A 20,206-nucleotide genomic window follows, 5' to 3' on the forward strand; every position below is an offset into this window, starting at 1 on the left:
GAATCAATTACGCTGCGGATCCAGCAAAGCTAACTTGGTGTAAGAGACCTACAAAGTATTTGTGTGGCTGTGACGTCTGTCAAAATCATATCATATACACTCTAAAAAGTATTAAATACTCTTTTCATGTTGGACATACACAACCATTGTTTAACATACTGTACTGTTTATTCAATCCCTAGATGGGGATGTGTAAGAGGAGCTTTATAATGGAGGCAGAAAATGTCCAGCGTTGAACAGCTGATGATTACAGCTACAAAGAACTAATGAGTGCAGAAAACTAGCTTGTCACCACATTTAATGGTTGAAAAAAGATTGATAAGCATGACCTTTGTTGTGCAGCTTCAAGGATTATGGCAGACATTATGTCTGATCACAATACATCACTGGATTTCAACATTAAGCACAACAATGTTAAGGAAAAGCATTCATTTCAGTCATGACTTTTTCCAGCTAGACATCAACAGCCAGGAAGAATTTTTTTGGATCAGGCCTGTCATGTTAAAATGCACACCTGATTATCCAGTTAAACATATCGATGTTTGGTATGCCATCATGCTTTGCCGGATTTGGATTCATGACATTAAAATATATTAAAAACAAATAAAATAATGCAAACATTTTAAAAGATTACATTAACTGATGCACACTTGCACTTGCTACAGTAGCCCCGTAAAAACTAAATTGTGTCATCTACAAGAATTCACTGACAGCTGATACTGTAGGACAGAAGTGTGATGTATGGGCCATCAGGGTGTTCAAGGCTCAGTCACTTACAATTACAGTGTTTAATTATTGATGCCTGTGAGTATAGATAGGCCACATATAAGAGTGAAACATCAGCAATTCCATTGTTTTGGTCATACATTTTACCTGGTATCAATTTATAATGCTGGATACATAGCTACTGAACCTGTGGATTAGGTACCTTGTTCATGGGAATATTATTAACACCCTTGATTTGAGCCTGCAACATTGTGGATACAAATCATGTTCCCTAACCATTGTAACCACACTGCCTACTGACAGAATCACTTAAAATCTGCAGGTGACACTGTTGTGCAACAAATCATAATATAATGCAAAATTTATCCCATGCAAGCAAGTCACCCATATCTAGAAGGTGTGAGTATGATGTTCAACACAACAGATAAATGCAATAGACGTGGAGTTGATTTATCAGTCCCATATATACAAAATGAAATTTAAACAATCATATGAAGTGGAGGCACCTCCCTCAATAGAACATAGTTGCACTACAACAGCTATAGATTAGATACAGTTCAACTGTGGTTATTTGATATTTACCATATCAGTTGCTCATTAGATGTGAATGGTGCAATCCCATTCTTCATCTCTACCAACAGGTTAATGGCATTTGCCAGGGTTTTCTTGTTTTAAAGTTGCATCTCCCTAGACAAAACCCACATTTTAACTACATTATTCATGCCACAGACATGGCACTGCACTTCAAGTTTGTGTTCAGTCATAAAATCCGGATGCTGCATTTTTCTATTGTACATCCAGTTTCTGTGATTTCTGTTTTTTTTTTAGTTGAGCTTATTTACATCAGGTATTCTACATAATTTTAAATCCTCCTTTGGGAGTATAATGCCATGTTGACTACAGGTACGTTTTATGCTTAGGTCTTTGCTACATGCAGCCTTTACCCTTTGAAAGTGCTTGAGGAAAAAATGCAAGAAGCAATTTCATTGTATGATGGCATACTGTAACTAGCACAGATGACTTGGTCAGGATCCTGGAGTCACTGGAATTGATGGACTCTTGCATTTCCCAGCATAAAAAGTGGTTTCCATCATTTACATAATTACACTACAAAAGGTCCACTTTCTAAGACAGATTTGCTCCAAATGGCACTGACTTTAATAAACGTTTCCAGGAGGTGGTCCCCACCACACTGTAAATAAGAGGTTGCAATACTAACTTGTCACCATGAGCCCATCTGTTTTGCCTTATTATAATGTTTTATTCTTTCTACAGAATAAATCTGCAAGACCATATCTTTTCTTCCTCCAGTGTGAAGTCAGCAAAAGAGTTGTTACAGCAATCGTATTTCTTAGCAATGGCAAATAATGGCATACTGAAATCCCAGCATTTCTTAATAACATCTTCATAGCTTTGACTATGAAAAGGATGCTGTAGTGGAGGGGTCCCCTATCTGAATCGTGACATTTGGGGAAATAAGAAGTGGGTTATAGGGGGAACTTAACTTATATATATATATATATATATATATATATATATATATATAAGTATATATATATTTTTTGTTTTTTGTTTTTTTGTTTTTTTTAAATGACTTATAATTCACTCTTCATATGATGTCAGAATCCACTGTTTAGTCATACATATCAGGTGTTTTTGGCAAATCTGTTGGATTGTTCATCTACGTCTCCCTCTTGTGGAAATCCCTGAGCACTGCATTAACTTTAAACAAAAAATTAATCATATGTCATGCCACTACCACAAAGACTTAATGATACAGTTAAAAAGATTGATTTTTGAACATGCTATTATTCCAAGCAATGCACTCATTTATGTCTCCAAGCACCTCTCATGCAGTAGGCTTTTGAACACCTCAAACATGAAGTAGATTAGTCTGGTGTGAACAGCTCTCTTCATCTTACAAAAACGGACACACAGAGGCATGTTCATGTATATGTAGCGCTTTTTTGGTAGCTTCTGAGAGAATATGTGTTTTAGCTCAATCAATATCTTTGAAATATTTTGCCATTGTGGTATATTGCAATATATTTTTAGCAATATATATATACACATTTCTCAGCTTATAGTAGTATATCTCAGTTTCTATTTAACAGACAATTCAAGGCTGTCCTTTTTGTACCATTAAGTTGCACAATCACACAGAAAGGCTGCAGATTGTTTGAGGATGTAGCTTGGTGAATAGACATTGAAGTCCAGAGATACACTCTTCAAATTGTTGATTTTTGGATTTCGTAAAAAAAAAAAAAAACATAAATAATTTAAAATGATAGTTATTTCCTTGCTCATTCCACAGTGGTACAAAATTGTTTATGTTTAACATCTCAATCTGGGACTGTGGGAGATTGTCGTGATTTTCTCTCCATCAATTACAGGATCGTGGCTATAGACATAATGATGAATGTGAGCCAAAGTGAATTTCTCCTGGTCCTGGCTGTACGACGGGGCCGATTGATTTTTCTCCTGGCGCTCTTTTGATGATTAGATTTTATCAGGGACGTGTTGCCAGCGTGCTCTGCGTGTTATTAATGTGTTCGCTTCAGATGCTCTGTTTGAAGATCAATGTCCACTTTATCATTTCCTCTGAAGGCGCTTATTCTATGGCATTGATTCGGCAAAAATGAGAGGCCTAACACTAAGGACAAGCCCTTGAGATGAGTGATTATTGACACTACATGAAGGGATAAGCTGCAGCTCATTCAGGCTTAGTGCTGCCTGCGCAATCACAGGGTTTTTTATCAAAGCATTTAACGGGTCCTTAGTGCCCATGTGTGATACATGTGGCTAAAAAACTGTCTCTGTAAGGTTTGGGTGATTCTGGAAAGCTAAATTGTTAAACTGACTTCAGTTCAGTTTTATTTAGCATAAATGGCAAGAGATGGTCCGAAATTCATATTACTACCGTGGGTAGTTACACACTGAATATGATTTCGGATTTGCAAACAGTAGTTTACTTTGACTCAAATAACAACCAATGTAAAATAATCATAATAACAATAATAGAAGAAATATCCAGAAAGACTCAGATGGAACAAATTCATCCCATTATATTTCTGTTGGCCCTCTGATCCCCCTTACCCTGTTTTCACCTTTTACGTTACAGGCATTTAGCAGACGTTCTTATCCAGAGCAACTTACATATGTTACCATTTTTTTCACATCTTACCCATTTATATAGCTGGGTATTCACTGAGGAAATTCTGGGTTAAGTATCTTGCCCAAGGGTACAGCAGCAGTGCCCCAGTGAGGAATCAAACCAGCAATCTTTCGATTACGCGTCCTGTTCTTTACCGCTATGCTACACTGCTCTCCCATCCATGACAGAAGCTTGGACACTACACTGAATGCTGTCATCTGCCCAGATTGAAATGACCTCCCTCTGTAGTTTGTAGCACAGCCTCCAAGAGAAGCACTACAGTTATGCTTCTTGCCAATGAAAAAAGACAATGAAAAATCACCTGGAGCATGAACTGAATAAACCAGCTTGGTTCCAGTTCTACAGTGGAAAAAGCGTACTGCATTCCTTTTCCCACAAGTGCACCATATTGTAAAACTCAGAGAAATTCTCATACTGTATGACATGTATGTCTGCTATTGGGCAGCTGTGTTTAGCAGGAACCAACCATGACATTTATGGCTGTGTGTAGCTGTATAATATTGTATGTGAAGGGAATCAAGGTGGTATGATGGCCAAGAGAAGGGTATGAAACCAAAAGGTTCCTGAGTTTCAAGCCCCAGTGAGGATTGCCATATGCTGTCATAAAAAAAAAAAAAAAATCTTGAGCAAAGCACTTTACCCAAATTGCTTCAGCAAATATCCAACTGTATAATTTGCTGATAAGTAGGCTATGTACATTGCTCTGGATACGAGTATCTGCTAAGCAAATATTGACATAGGAGAGTCTTTGTCCCCACTTCCAAAACAAAAACCCATTCATCAGTCACATGGAGTGACACTGGCTGGTTGATATGCAAATTACTGATCACAGCCCTCTGCCATTCGTGTTTTATTCACTGGACTACCATACCATAGCGCATAGGTTGATAAATCATTTCGCCACTAGGTGTCACTTTTGAAACCTCACATTATTTGTGCATTTCACACTATCTAGCGACCTGAGAATCATGTAATCATATAAAGAATTCTTTTTTTTTTTACAGCGAATTAAAGCAACATCAAAAGGATAGGATTTACTATTTTAAAATATATATATCATTTTAATTGTTATTTTCATAAGTTTCAGTTCTTAATACTTTAACCTTCTTTTTTTACCACCAGTATAACACAGATTTTCCTCTGATACACAGGAAGCAAGCATTTCTGTGTCAAAGGTGTTTCTGTGTCCCGTAATTAGTAACTCCTCCCAGGTTCTAAGTCCTACAGAGGAGTATTGATAGGGATGCTTTTCCCAGTTCACACTGACCCAGTTGCTTGAGTACATCATGACATGCTAGCAGAAAAGGACTATTAGTGAGCTGCCCTTGTTCTAGTTCTAAAGTGGGAAAAAAAGGGGGGATGGAAGAGTACTCACAGTTAACAGGCAGCCATCAATAAATGGCCAGTTGTGGAGTTGTGGGCTTTTATTTATTTTTTTTTTCCCCCCAGAATTTCACTTGTCAATAAAGTGATGTCACAGAGGATGTGAGGATGTGAGTATGGCATGGAAGAGTCACTGATGCTGCACAGCTTCCTTTTTGCAGATGGTTTTAATTAAAGGCTAACCATAAGGAACCGAATGAGTTAACCGCACACAGAAATCTTCCTCCAGAAATCATGCTGCACAGCCTCGACACCCTGCACTAGAAATGAATTCTTATGTTTGTATGTACATACATGCTCTAGACTGATATCAGTATGATGGTTTCACTTATACATGCAGTGAGAATGCTGAGGGCATTGTTTGTGAGTGGAATAGCTTGTGCGTCTCAATGTGTTTGTGAAGGTGTGGGTGGGTGGATCGTGTGTCTGTGGGGAAAGGAAAACAGAGTTTATAAAAGAGGCTATGTGAATGATCTATTCTTGCTCTTTTTGAACTGTGGTGTGAGAAATTCAGAGAATGCCTCAGTATTCCAAATAAACTGTAAAATCATTGTGAAAATCACAGATCCACACATAAATGCTTCTATAATGAAGAGAAACATTCTCTCAGTCTTTATATAGTTTTAGAATTGTTACAGAAATTCTATTGTTTAAAGAAAATATTTTGAACATATAAACATGAAATACAACTCATATAAACATGAAAAAATATTACACTTACAAACATGTCTATCATCATAATGAATATCAAGCATATACAATGCATTTACCCTGAATCTGTAAAGTGATACTTTGCATGCTTTAATTATAATATGTGCAGAAAACATATGACTCGCATTTATAGATTACAATTCACCAGAATAGTTATACTTTATAGTATATTGCCACAAAGAGGCAGCAGAGAGTTATCTATGCAGTCCCACATTATTATGCTTGGCCAGATATTTTTGAGTTGGACTGCATTCTAATTAAAGTGATCAGTCAAATTACAAGGAAACCTAGAAACAAAGTAGATTGTTTTTATATACAATGGGGATAGTTCAAGATATCTTGGTAGAAGCACACTCTTGTAAATATATGAACATAAAACCATTTTAAGATGCCTTGCAGTACTCTGGATATTGGCAGCAGAATCTCAGATGGTCTGTCAGTGAGTTTACTGGTGGATATGAATGGTATGGAATTTAATGACAGTGTTTCCAAAGTTCCATGGTGTCTGCATGTGTGCATAGCAAACCATCCACTAGCTATTGGCTTTTCCCTTTTTTCAATTGAAAGTTATACATACATGGCTATTTTCCTATGTATAACAGATCAGTGTCTATAACTGGTCAAGTTGTTAAACCTTTTCTGGGAATAAGAATGAGTGTCAGAAAAGGATGCATAGCACAAAATTAAAAATCACACATATTAATTCATCTTATAGCTGTACTGTTCTGAAAACATAAAAGTGTAAACAACATTTTGGTATAAAAATATTCTACTACATGTCAACATGATGTTAGGGTATCTTCCTGTTGCAGAGTTTCTGACACATGCTATGCTTTGATTCTGCACAATTTGTGAATTTACCAAATGAGAGTATAAAATTGATCAGTTTAAATTGGTAGTTATATGGTCATTTGTTTAATTCAGTTGGAGAATCCAGTGTGTTTTTCTATTTTGTGGTCTTGTAATTGCTTGTCATGGTATTTCCATTAACATGTAACAGCTGGCCTTATTTGGTCTTAAGTGAGTGGAGTGTACTGCAATGTTAAAATTTGTTGAAATGTTAATGTTATCTGAAATAGTAGTAAAACTATTAGCAATACAAGCACTCTGTAGTAGAGCATAAAGCACTGCTTCTTTACAGAGCATCCATAGCTCTTCCTGTGAGAATCCGCATCAGTTCTTTAAATGACTCCCTTTCACTCCCTTCTCTGCCATAGTTAGTTGGGTATTGTCACAGGTGTTATGCGGTTTATAGTATGCCATTTACATACTCAGTGTCATTGGATAGATTACCAAGATGTTATTCTTATCTTGTAAGTCTCCACGGAAAGACCAGGGCTATATTTTTATAGATCAGTCATTACTAAGGTAATGGGAAAAAATGAAATTTAAAAGGTCAGACACAAGACAGTTTTACACATACAAACCATGTTCTGGAAACCTTCATTTTAACATGTTCAGACAGCTCCCAGAACAAATGACTTTGCTGCCAGAGGAAGAAGGTACTCTTCTCTAAAATATCCTTTATTTATAGGTACAGATAAGGCAAACATGAGTTCAAAAAGTCACCTATTTCCTCAAAGAATCATTCTAAGTGCTTCCTATAAGTGGTAAATATTTATGGATGCCTCCAAAGGGAGCTTCACCAGTGAGTTATCTGGGGTGTTGGACAGAGATACAGGAGTGTGTGGATAATAGTTTATTGTGATGTTAAACCTTATGGAAACTTGCATTGCTACTGTAAGGGGAAGCCTAGCTCTTTATGTAAGAACTAGCCTCCTTTTTCCCCATTTCCTTCCATCAAAAAGGTATTGTAAATGTCATGTATACTTTACTGTGCATTTTCATACTCATTGTCAATAGTTGCATCTTCAGTCACTGTTTCCATCATGTCAGCCTTACTTACATTCACAGCAAAAGCTGGGATTTACCATATAAAGGGTGACAACAAATAACAATTTAAAAAGTTTGACACCAGTCAGGTTGATTCATATGCTCTATCTCTGCAGTCTCCCTTTAACCCCCAGAAAAAAAGCTTGCCTTAAGTCAAACAATATGTTGTAACCATATTGTTGGCACAGGTCACCCCAAAGGAACTTGTCTGTTCCACTTTACTGTCTGACTGTCAGTTTCCTGCTTGAGAAGAGTGTGGACAGAGAGGAGAGACATTTCCAGGAAGAAGTATCTTTCTAGGGACAAAACTAATTAATGGCAGCTGGGGTTTTGTATGAAAAAAACTGGGGGAGAGTTTGGTTGGATATATAAGCATTTACATATAAATCTCCCTTGTATCAGAATGATAATGTATCTATCAATGCTCCGCTATAGATAGTATGAGCCATTACCTTGAGAATGCACATGATTGTAATGGTTATATTTACAGATCAATCAACTTAAATAATCTGTGATTAGTAATATCACTCATATTTAGATGTGGAAGGTAATCATTTGTTGTCCCATTAGAGCTAGCAAGCCTAGCTTAAACCAAAACCCAGAACTGAGCGCATTTTTACTGTCACTCAAAGCTCTGTGAATTGTGTTTTCACCCTCAGACCAAGTAACATTATTGACCCTACACTACACTATCACCTGCATAATACCAGGAATGGCCAGGTGTTAGACTCCAATGGTCATACCTTGTCAATATCCTCTTGTCTTTCACTTTCTAGTTTAATTACATGCAAATCAGGAGATGGAGCATTTTGCCATGTTTGATGGCAAATACCAAAGTGAATAGAAAAATAACCAGTTCACAGTTTTATACATTGCTAATCAACAGAATCTGTTTCCAAAGGGGAACTGTGCAAAGCCAAATCCTGCTGGAGCCTTTCTAGGCCTAGCTGGCCAGGCTCACTTTATATTGCAGTACCCTTATGTTTCACATTATTATCGAAATACTGTCAGTTTAAGGAGTTCTCAGCCTTTAATTTCACAAAATATATATTTTTTGCTGTCTCAGTGTCCTTTTATTTTGTGTTGTACCAGATCTTACAGGTTAAGGAAGTTGATGGCATCTTCCTGTTATTTCACCCCATCTTATAAACATTCAAATTTAAACAGGAAGGACTATTACAGACACTTTCTCCTGGCATCTGGTGTAAGTGTGCTGAAATGGGGTGATTTGTTAGGACTTTGATGATGGTCGTGCTTCAGATTCCACTGTTTTGAAAGGCTGTGTGTTCAAGAGCACTGTAATGACATTTATTAAGTCAAATCTCTTTGCAGTCACACTTGAATTTCTCAACCATTTTATTTTTTTCAAAACAACATAAATGTCAGTTTTTTATTGGTCTGGTACACAAAGAATAAATGCCTTGTTTGCATCCTATATTGAGTTTTTTAAACACCGAAATAAAATATGAATTGGCTGACTAAACTAGTTATGAATTTGATTAACAATGTACAAAATATGGTAGCCACAGGGTGGAACTCAGCATGGACATATACCCTTGTGTCATCATGTTGATCAGAAAGTGAGTGTGTCTGCTTACTTCTGCCTGTCCCAGCTCCTTCAGAAGCTGTAAACCGGTAATGCGTAACTGGCATGTGTCAAATATTGAGGAAGTTTGCGTCACAGTGAGATATGAGTGGAAGTTTTATTTGGTATTGTCTTTGTTTTTGTTTGATCAGCGGACCACTGACCATTTTAAATACTGACTTAATTCCTCCCAACCTTACTACATTGATTATTTATTCCCATTATTTATTTATATTGTTGTTTGCCCTTGCAAAAGACACTATAATGCAAGCAAAGACTATATTTATGCGCATTTATTAATAAATAAAGAAAAATCTGTTAAAACCTTTTTTAACTTGACAAAGTTATGGTTGCTATTAATTAGAATAGTTGTTGCGAGTGTGTTTTGTATGGCAGTACCCATATGTGTGGTTTCAGTAAAGCGAGTGCTGCACATTGTAACGGAACATGCATCTCACAGACGGTGCTTCTGATCTATGCTATCTTGCACTGGGATCAGTGAAACCACTGTTCTACACTTATCTGATTGTTCTTTCACCCTATGAGAACATTAGTCCAAAGGAGAAAAAAATCTGCCATCTATTCAAAGCACAAGAAATAGACCTCTACTGGCAAATATGCTTTAGTTTTTATATTTTGAAAATACAGATCAATTTTTGTATAAATTTCACTAAACTGCAATATCAGTTGCTAAATTGAGAAGCATAATTTAATAAGTTGATTTTTCCTCATTTGGTGCTGAAGTTGTATCATTTTTACTACGTATATGTACATGTTTAAAACTTTAAATAGGGGTTGCCTAACACTCAAGACCAATGTAGCAGTGAATCCCCCCACTGCCAATGGTTACCTGTGTAATCATTCATTCTATTTCACTTGAGCTGTGCTACATCCATGAGGTGAACAGTATAATAGAATGGCATGAGAGGACAGGCAGTGGGCCCCTCTTGAGCTATATGGCATGAACCAGCCACACTCATCCATGGGAACAGGTGGAGGAGGTATCCAGACTGGGCCCATGCTTTCTCCACAACAGAGTAATGCAATCTTGCAGACATGAATAGAGATTTGTTACAGCATTATATCTCCATATGCTTTTCTTTTTAACAACAACTGAACACGAAGTAAAAGAGTACACCTGGGACAGCTGCAATACACAATCTCATCCAGTAACTAAAGACTTGATCAAAGGGGAGTGTAACTCACCATACCCAGCATGCAGTCTTTAGTCACAAGGGCTCAACCAAAAACTCTAAAGAAAACTCCAACTGAGCATGACCAACATCAATGGGCAAAGTCTTGTGCCTGTAGATAGAATAATCCAAACACTAGTGAGGCTCGGCAGCATGCAGGTAATCTGAGGCAGAAGCCAAGACCACAACAAGGTTCCCCAGCTGCACATAAGACAGAGGCAGCAACTGACAAAGTCAACAACAGAATTTAATGAGCTCAGTTAAAGGGGGGGGGGGGGGGGGGGCAACACCCTAGAGCAATGTCAAGGAGGTAGAGTGGGTCACCACCTCCAAAGGCAGGAGATTGCCAGAACTACTATATACTATACCGATGTATGTTCTTTGTCCAGTGGAGATATTTGAGAGAATTTTAATCTATCAAAGTTTTTTGCATGTATTTCCTATTAACCTCAGCAATGATTACACAGACACACAAAATGGCTGCCACTGTATTTCCTGTGAAGTTAAGCAATACTCTGAGTATTTTATTGAGTGATGGCACAAAACATCAAACTAGTACTGCAAGGCAGCCCAAGAGTTTTGAAGGTCACGTTCTTTATGTTGAGGAGGGAAAAGAGGAGGCTGCTGCTACACAATGGGGTTATACATTGCTGATGACATTGTGCCAAATTCCTAAAAAGAGACAGGAAGTTGATCTCATGGATGTAGCATTTCTTCTTCATTTAAATAGAGCATAAAGTAATTTAGTCAAATCATTAAATGCCCTTTATTTAATGATTTGACTAAATGATACAAGGCACTACGGTATAATCAGTGTGAAAGTGATTGTTTTGTTGTTTGTAACCAATTGAGAAAAGCAGTCAGGGTCAAGGTGGGGGAGAAAAAGATGAACAGATGGTTGTATCTCCATTGCTGCTCAGAGAGCAGGCTCCTATGTGATCTCATATTATCCAGGTTCACAGGTGTGAGTGTTTTTCCAGTCATCCTGCAGGTCACCCTCGCACTCTCAGGTAACAGCTCTCTCTTAGGTGACCCGGGGGTCCCTTAAAGTATACCACTGAGCTATCCAGGTGGACAGGCTGAGCCCAATTTTTTGTTATTCTGTTTTCAGGGTCAACGATTTTACTTGGTCTGAGGGTGAAAGCACACTGCACAGAGCTTGGAGTGACTGGAAAAATACACACAGTGCTGGACTAAGTTAGGTGAAAAAAATGAAGGAATCACACATGTTTGTGTTAGAATGTAGGCCTGACCTGCATTTCTGAAACTTTGAAACACAAAAGTTGATTTTATTTTCTCCCACACTGACACAAAGAACTGTTCTATGCAGCTACTTTATAAGCAGCATGTAATAACATATTTTTTTAATGCTGTGATTGTAGGGAATGCATCATAAAAGCATGCAAACAAATTATACAACTAACCTTTCTATTTAACACTTAAACAGGACAAAAAGCAAATGAGATTGATGTGGTTACCACAGCTGCTTGGTGGTGGTTGGCCTGTTGGTTGAGGTCATGAGGACACTGAGAGAGCTGTGCCAGCTCCTACAGAGTGTGAAAGGTCACATTAGGCTCGGAACAGCATGGGGATTGTGGACTGTTTTTTTTTTCTTTCCTGAATGTTTAACTTTTTAGTGATCCTCCCCTTATCCTTGTCTCACCTGCAATTCCATCGCTACCGCTGTTACCAGCATTCTTACCAGCATTCAACCTGAAAAATTTTGTCTTTCACTTTCAAAATTCTATAATGATACAGAATGCCTCCTAATTCTCTTCCATCTCACAGGTATGCTCCTCATGTTATAAAACACACTTTTTTCATGCCTTCTGCTTGGCATTTTAGAAGTACCTCTTGATGTTATCAGCTAAGTATAATCTGCCATGGTATTGGCTTGCAGTCAGGGTGAAGAATGATATCATCAGTGTCAGCACATTGTTTGGTCCTTCCTCCCTGTACCAGGACTGTCATTCGTTGTTGTCCATGGGTGTTGACGTAAGACCCCACCATGCTGGTAACCTTCACTTGAGATGATCTGCATTGCTCAATTGTTAGTAGGCATACACTGATCAGAATTATTTCCAAAGGCCTCCACAGATTTCATGGCTTCACAGGTTCAAAGACTTAATGACATTTGGCGAGCATATCAATTGATATGAAAATACAAAACACCATCCTGCCAATCTTATATTACGTCTGTCAAATTCCTCACATTAAAGATGAAAGTATTTCTTTCAACATTTATTATTTTGGCTTGCAAGATGACTCACAAAAACATCTTCAATAGCTAGCTATATCTACTGTACGGTGGAAGAATGGTTGGTTTGTATTCAATGGTGAAATATTAATATTTAACGTCAACATATTTTTCCAATTGGTATGATGTGACATGGTGCATAACACATTGCTATAAATGCTTTGGAGCAGGCCCAAGGCAAACTTTGTTTCAATACTGCAAAATGCCAAGTTGCAGATACCATCAGCATGCAAAGGTCATGGCAAAAGCCATTAGCAAGCCCAAGTGTGATCTGAGAATGAAGGGGAAGAGCAAGAGGAACTGCAGCTGCTTTTCCTTTTCCTGTATAACAGTTTGTTCTTTTCTGTTTGTAGACTTAAAAAAAAAAAAGTTGTTTCAGCAATGACATAATTGGCCCAGTTTACTTTATATTTGTGTTTTTTCATGACATGCTTTTTTTCTTTTAATAATTGTTTGTGCCTAGTTACAAACGAGTAAACTATAGGACAGTAATGATATCCATTTGTGGACCTTATAACAACTTATAACAATAAACAATAAATATGTCAAAAACAATTATATCATCATGCATCATCATAAACATGCATGTCATTTATTCCCTCAGTGGACAGTGACAGTGGGATCGTGGAGAAGGAGACGACAAGGTCGTTAGATGGTTTTTACTGAGCCGGTTGCTACAGGCCTGTTTTAACACTTCTGTGGCTGTGCTGAGTTTCTCCCCGCAGACTTCGGTCCTCTATCTTACAATCAACTTCCCTACTTCACCTTCATAAGAATTCAAGGACTTTTAATCAAAATTAATATCTGGCTTTAACTGGGTAAATGAATGTACCTCATCCTTTGTAAATATTTGTAAAGTTTAGGCTATATGTGCAGGTTACACAAAATACCTTTTCTAGTCCCAATTAGATGCGGAGCTGGTAGACAGTAGTGATCTCGGGTATTGATTTCTCCTCAGGTCCCATTTAATTTGAGTCATTACATGGTTATGAAGCGAATCGGATGTTATACCAATGATAATCAACTGCTGTTTGTAAGGCTCCTCTAAAATTTGCATAAATCAGACAAAATCTAGCCCCTACGACTCCCGCTGGAAATATAGATATCTTTAAATTATTTGATGGACATTCCCGGCTGCAGCGGCCCTGGGTGTTCTTCTCTGATACTGTCTGTAGCTCACGTTACAAGGAAGATTTTCTTCCTCATTTGCTAAAAAAGTTGTGACCTACACGCGTTGAACAGGACCAGCTAGACAAGGGCGAGGCTGTATTTGGTTCCTGAAAGAAACCCTGCAGTTGTGTTCTACACAGCGATCCAGCACGCTGTACGGACATTATGTTATTCCCGGGTCCATGTTGAAGTTTTTTTTTTTTAAACCAGACTTTTTTCGCCTGGCTGGGTCATTTCAGGGCACTCGCCGCATCCGCTCAACGCCGTCGTCGTCACACACACAGGTAACAAGACGGACTAAACCTGCCGCCGTGATTGTTTTGGGTAATATTAACTACCATTGGTGTGCCAGAAATTTCCATCTCGTTTTAAGTTGCTGGAATATGCGTGGTGTTGTGGATATGTAACGTCAACAATTCGTGTCAGTGGGGGGAAAATAGTTGTCGGAAAAAGTGACGTTCTTTTAGATAACGCGAGTCGACCGACATTTTCTGTCAAGATCAACAGTTTCACATCTGGATTTCACGTCATGAAACGCGTACTTTATCGATGGGCACACTTTTGCGAGCGTGCTTAATGAATATTAGACGTTGTAAGTAATCATTTAATGGCCATTTAATGTGGTCTAATGTCGACGAAAGTGAAATAATTTGACATAAACTGGGTGTCTACTGTACGTTGGGGTGTTGATGTCGTGTATGCATGCTTGATGTACAAAGAAAATGAAAAGGTTTGTGTTTTGTACATTCGTGCATCAGACAAAAGTAGCTTGGCATATGTTTGCATTTACTGCGAATATTTTTCGTTAGCATAGTTGCAACCAGAGCTGTCGTTTTAGCTGTACATAAAAATACCGAAATGCCAAAGTCGAATGATCCAGAATGATGACACAGTTCCAACTTTCTGTTAGACAGTGTTTGTGTGTTTAAAGAATGTTAACGTTGTTTTGCCTACTTATTTTAACGGGCATCTAAACTGTGATGTTTCACTCATTGCGGGTAATCGAGGGGAGTGATGTGGCTCACTTTCGTTTCATGTACAGCAACGACTTTAAACTGTAGATATTTGCTTTTAAGTTCTGAGTGTTTTTTTTTTTCACAAATTCGTTTTCTGTTAGAATTGGAATGACGCTGTCACACTTTAAAATCGTGTCTTTAATTTGTTTTAAATAGACGACCTTACGAGGTGATTAATACGAACAGTAACATTTAACACATAACGCCTTGTTATCTCCTAATGTATTTTGTACGAATCTTAATTCTTATCTCTGTTGCCACAGCCACAGTGCTTTAAAGAGCGAATCTGCTGTGTAGGGAATTGTGAAATTTCGTCCTCACAAAGTCCAGTGTTATGAAAGAGTCGGGTTAATAACAGGACGCTGGACATTTTTAAACGATGAACAATTCAGTGTTGGGTAATAATTTGGATTTGTCGTCCTAAAGGACCTAAAGGAATTCGGCAGACGCAGTGAAGACTGAGAATGTAACGACAGACGTGTTGTAGATAACTTACGGAAAACCCCCCAAAACAAATGTGGGGGCCTACGTAACCGCTTCGTGAAGTGCAACGTGAAAATAAAATGGATTAAGTTGTCCGCCCGGGGTTGCCGTAGATAAAAAAATTTCTCTGAAAGCAATGCATCAGAATTCTGGGAAATCGGAGATTCTGCAAGGGGTTATTTCAGGTCAAACAGTATTCTTTTTGCCGTTAATGTCACAGTTTTAGAAAAAAATGAGAGTTTTCAGGACGTCGTCAGTATTTTGATAACCCGTTTGGAAATCAGCTGTTGATATTATATTTTGATACTGTAAAGGTTGGTAATTAACTCAAACCTACGTACTGCGAGGTGTCGGAAAGTAAATAATAAGGACACAGTGTGCCAGGTCGAACCCTAATTTTTTTTACCCGTAGACAGTAGCCTAGCTATTTCTAATTGACTGAACACATCGACTTAAAAGGGCATGCTGTCTCATGCTGTTTAGCTTCATAGCCTCTGCTGAACTGTGACACGTGTAAATGTGTAGGCTACAGCCGAGTTCTGGACTTGTTCCAAATGTTATCGATAGCTCTGTGCGTGGGATATGTTGATTTAGCCTCGTCAAACGCGGGTAGCTGTTAGAGAGTAAGTGTTCTTGTTGCAGTTTGCAGTGACATTTCAACAACACATTGCGTCATTGTAAAGCGGTTCTCTTCTCAGTGTTTTAATTTCAACCCTGAAAGTATCACTGTGTTCTGTTTGTTAAAAATGAATGACCCATATTTTGACAACTGGTTATACACTTACTTTGCTGGCAACAGTTCTGGTACATTGGTATCACATTCCTGAGACAAGATTGCTATTGAGTATATTATAATATAAGGGAACTGTCAGTCTATTGGTGTAAGACAGTCTTCTAGTCATAACTGTTTTTTCCAGCCAGTGCAGACGCAGACTTTGCAGAAAGATAGTCATCTCGATAGAACTTTATAGCAGTCAGAGTGAAACATTGTCAGAGTGTTCCTGAATACTGTGAATTGCTGTTTTTGTATTTTATTGGTTTGTAACATCAGCGTTTCATGTTGGGAGACTTTCCCTGTTTGAGCATCCAAATCTGATTGTTAGAGGCATGTTATTTGCGCGTAGGAGATCTAACGGAGCGAGTGTGTTTGGGTTGAGGAGATTCGGCTGTAACTGATCGGACGTCTGTGACTGAGAGATTTTTCTCTGGCATTCGCCATTTTAGGGCCTTCTAATCAACATTTGTTTGTGCGTCAAATTAGGAGGATGGTCTGGAGATACAGCGTTTGCCTTGGGTTGGAGTGTACTTCGAGTCAAACTTCTGCTGATTTAACAGTTAACTTACCTCAAATAAAAGTAAACTGTTGCGCGATTCGCAGTGTGAACTTTGGCAAAAGGTATTTAACGGGTGTTAATTGAAACATTTCCCTTCATTCCTCATTTCCCCCCTTCATTCATTGCTGTAGCTTTTTATCCATTTCTCTCCCCAGCCACACATACTTCTGTCTCAGGTGGTTCAGGAGGACGCATGGTGCCTCAATGGCAATTTTCGATGGCAAGTGGCAATTATATTAACTGACTGGCTGTATAACAATAATAATGGGTTTATATTCACAATTAGCATATTCTTGCTTATATTATTGCTAACTTTATTAATGGTGATCATGTTTTATGAATAATAATTATCAATGATAAAGGAAATAAATTATTATGGATGAATTGTGCTTGACTGTGGCCAGTGTGCCTGCAGAACCAAGCTGGAAAAAAGCTAGAGTGCTTCAGAGGGGCATAAGTGAAAGAATGAGTTGTATCTTTTTAACTGCACATCTGAGTGGAATCACATCTGTATCATCAAGTTGTTTGACAGAATTGGAGTCACTTTAATGTATGGTCTTAGCATGTGTGTTCAAATGCAAATGTTTCCGTTTATTTTTTCTATTGCACGTTATCTGTTTGGGCTCAGGTATGGTTTGTGTGTGTGTGTGCATGTGTGTGTTTGCATGCATATGTGTGTGTGTATATATAGCTGATGGAGGGAACGGTGATGCTGGCAGTATTAGCAATAGTTTTATATTGTATGTCACAAACGGGAGATAGCCAAGTGTAACTATTTGACTTTCTCAACATAGTTAAAGAAAATCAGTGCAGTGTAAATAATGCAAAATATATAATTTTGTACATAGTGAAAAATTTATAGTGTAAGTAAAGCAGATCGCTAACTTCATTGCCTGCTCACTCACTCCCACCTAGGTGAAAGGTAGCAAGCCCACTAGATGACATTATACCACGGCTTGGTTAAACACTCGTTTCTGATTGGCTGGAGGGGTGTGCATTATTTCCTAGTAAATGCATGGTAATAATGCACGGCTATGAAGTAGTGCTAGTGAAAGTGGCCTTATCACTGTTCAAAATTAATACACAAGCTCGTTCAACTTTACTGAAGATTCCATTTACAACCGAACATAAGGGCAACATTGTAATAATATTAGATAATGTTACAGTTAACAGCAACAACATAGCTAGAGCATCAGCAAAGTGACATCGCCCATACACCATGACATTTGCCACTTAAAATAGACAATTTCTCAGAAATAACATTTAACCTTTTTTGGCAAGAATGGAGACTTAGAGACTTGGATGAAAACCAACCTACTGGACAGTCCAAAAAAAGGAGGTGCACCTGTCAAAAGAAAAATTAGGGAACAAGTGGAAAAATACAACAAAAGGCATAAAACCATCAGTGAAGATGAAATTAATAAAATAGAGGAGAGGAAACATGAGGACAACACAAAGAAATCAACAACATGTGCAATCAGGGTTTTAAGAGACTGGGTAGTTGAAAACGACGAGAAGCGACGAGAAACATTGAATCATTAACCGCTGAGGGTCTTAACAAGATGCTGCAGTCCTTTTATGCAACAGTTCAAATGTCAGCCAGACAAGAGTACACAGTCTCAAGTTTTTTGGCCCTGAGAAGAGGGCTTAGACAATATTTTTCTACGTTTAACATAATAGATGACAAGGAATTCAAACCCAGCAATGATGTCTTTAAGTCTGTAATAAAAAAAATACATACAAACTGGTAAAGACAGGAGTGTACATCATCCCCACATCACCAACTAGATAACATTAAACCAAAGATTGTTTGTTTAGAATGAGAATTTATAGAGAATTTCTGCCCAGTAAATCTGCCTAGCTGTCTTGGTAGATGATTGCACTGGTTTACTGTTCTTTAGCTTGCTTGGGCTTACTGGTTGACTGGAAAGTTATAGGAATCTGCTTTCATTGTCCTGTATATTAAAACACTGGTGCTAACGTATGCTATGCGCTTGTATGTAGAAATGTTATTTTGGTATATTTAGCGAAATATTCTAGAGACAAATATTTGCTTTCAGTCCAGATTATTATTATTATTATACATTTACAAAACATACAGTGAAGTGTAGAATGTTTGTGAAATGAAAAATCCATTGTTTTTGTCTGAGTGGATGACCTGGATGTGCTTGCTTCACTGGATGTTTATTGGAAAAAGTGATAAAAAAAAATAGAATAATGTTGTACACTGCATTTAAGTCTTGTAAATGCATTTCCCACTTGTGTCAGAGCACCAGAGAGATCAAGAACATGAGAAAGGGACTTAAATTCCAGTTTTACATTAATTTACTATGTCTCGGCCTCAAGGCTGTGATTAAAATTTTATTTCATGATGAGCATAACATCTCTGAGATGAATCCATTCAACTATGAAAGACCAGAGCTGGAGACATGACGTATTCTGGGGAATGGGGTGTTACTTTTGTGTGTGTGTGTGTGTCTGTGTGTGCATGCAGGCAGGTCATTTTAAGCACAGTGCAAGGTTATTCGTGAGGGATTCCTGTTAGACCTCTGCTTCCCTGTACTTTATTGCTGGGAAACATTGGCAGTGTGAGGAATTATGTAACTTCTTGCTGTTTCTCCTGGGTGACATGACCACTGTCCTTTTGCCAGTCGCAAAGGGTTCAGAATCTCGCTCTTGGGAAATGCTGTGCACGGTGCTATCTGGCTGTCCAAGACGCAAAATCTCAGTGTTGGATGAAATGCATACTAAAGAAGGTGCTAGTTAGCATCAGTTTTGTGGTTGTCACTGCAAATAACAGAAAATATGCAAACTCATCAACATAACTGTGAAATAACTTTACAGCCTTTATTTGAGGTTGAAGAAGTCTAGCACAGTGGTAAAGAGCAGGGCTACTACCCTGAAAAGTTGCAGGTTCATTTCCCTATTGGGGCACTGTACACTGCTGTATTACTGCACAGTACATAATCTGCATTGCCTCAGTAAATATTCTGCTGCAGAAGTGGATAACATGTAAAAATTTTAAGATTTGTAAGTCGCCTTGCATGTGAGCAACCTCACATTGTCTGACATGAGGTTTGTCTGAGGTTATTTATCATCCTGTGCTGCCAGAATTACTGTACAATGTGCATCTCTAAAATCCACCTGCTTGTAATACTGTTTGTTGAACAGTTCTCCACTTTGTGTACTGCTCTAGATTTGGCAATGGCAGCATCTTCCCAAGAATGCATTTTGGCCTGATTCCTTGATTCCTACAGTAAATTGAATGCTGATCTCACAA

At 38.1% G+C, this 20,206-nt stretch overlaps 1 protein-coding gene across 8 annotated transcripts in view; it reads left to right on the forward strand.

Moving 5' to 3' along the window:
* Window positions 1-14,149: 14,149 nt before the first annotated feature.
* The window catches only part of LOC118784328 (thyroid hormone receptor beta-like), a 40,498-nt gene continuing 34,441 nt past the window's right edge, over window positions 14,150-20,206 (forward strand). For 4 of the 8 annotated variants that reach the window (XM_036538522.1, XM_036538524.1, XM_036538523.1 and 1 more), the window contains exon 1: window positions 14,150-14,377. In XM_036538522.1, the coding sequence (XP_036394415.1) occupies window positions 14,276-14,377 (102 nt within the window). In that variant the 5' untranslated portion in view covers window positions 14,150-14,275. Of the gene's footprint in view, window positions 14,378-14,570; window positions 14,686-15,739; window positions 15,778-15,843; window positions 15,907-16,996; window positions 17,147-20,206 lie in introns of those variants that run through there. The other 4 variants (XM_036538528.1, XM_036538530.1, XM_036538529.1 and 1 more) reach the window with 4 other exon arrangements.

This window comes from Megalops cyprinoides, chromosome 10 (assembly GCF_013368585.1).
Source record: "Megalops cyprinoides isolate fMegCyp1 chromosome 10, fMegCyp1.pri, whole genome shotgun sequence".
NCBI lineage: Eukaryota > Metazoa > Chordata > Actinopteri > Elopiformes > Megalopidae > Megalops > Megalops cyprinoides.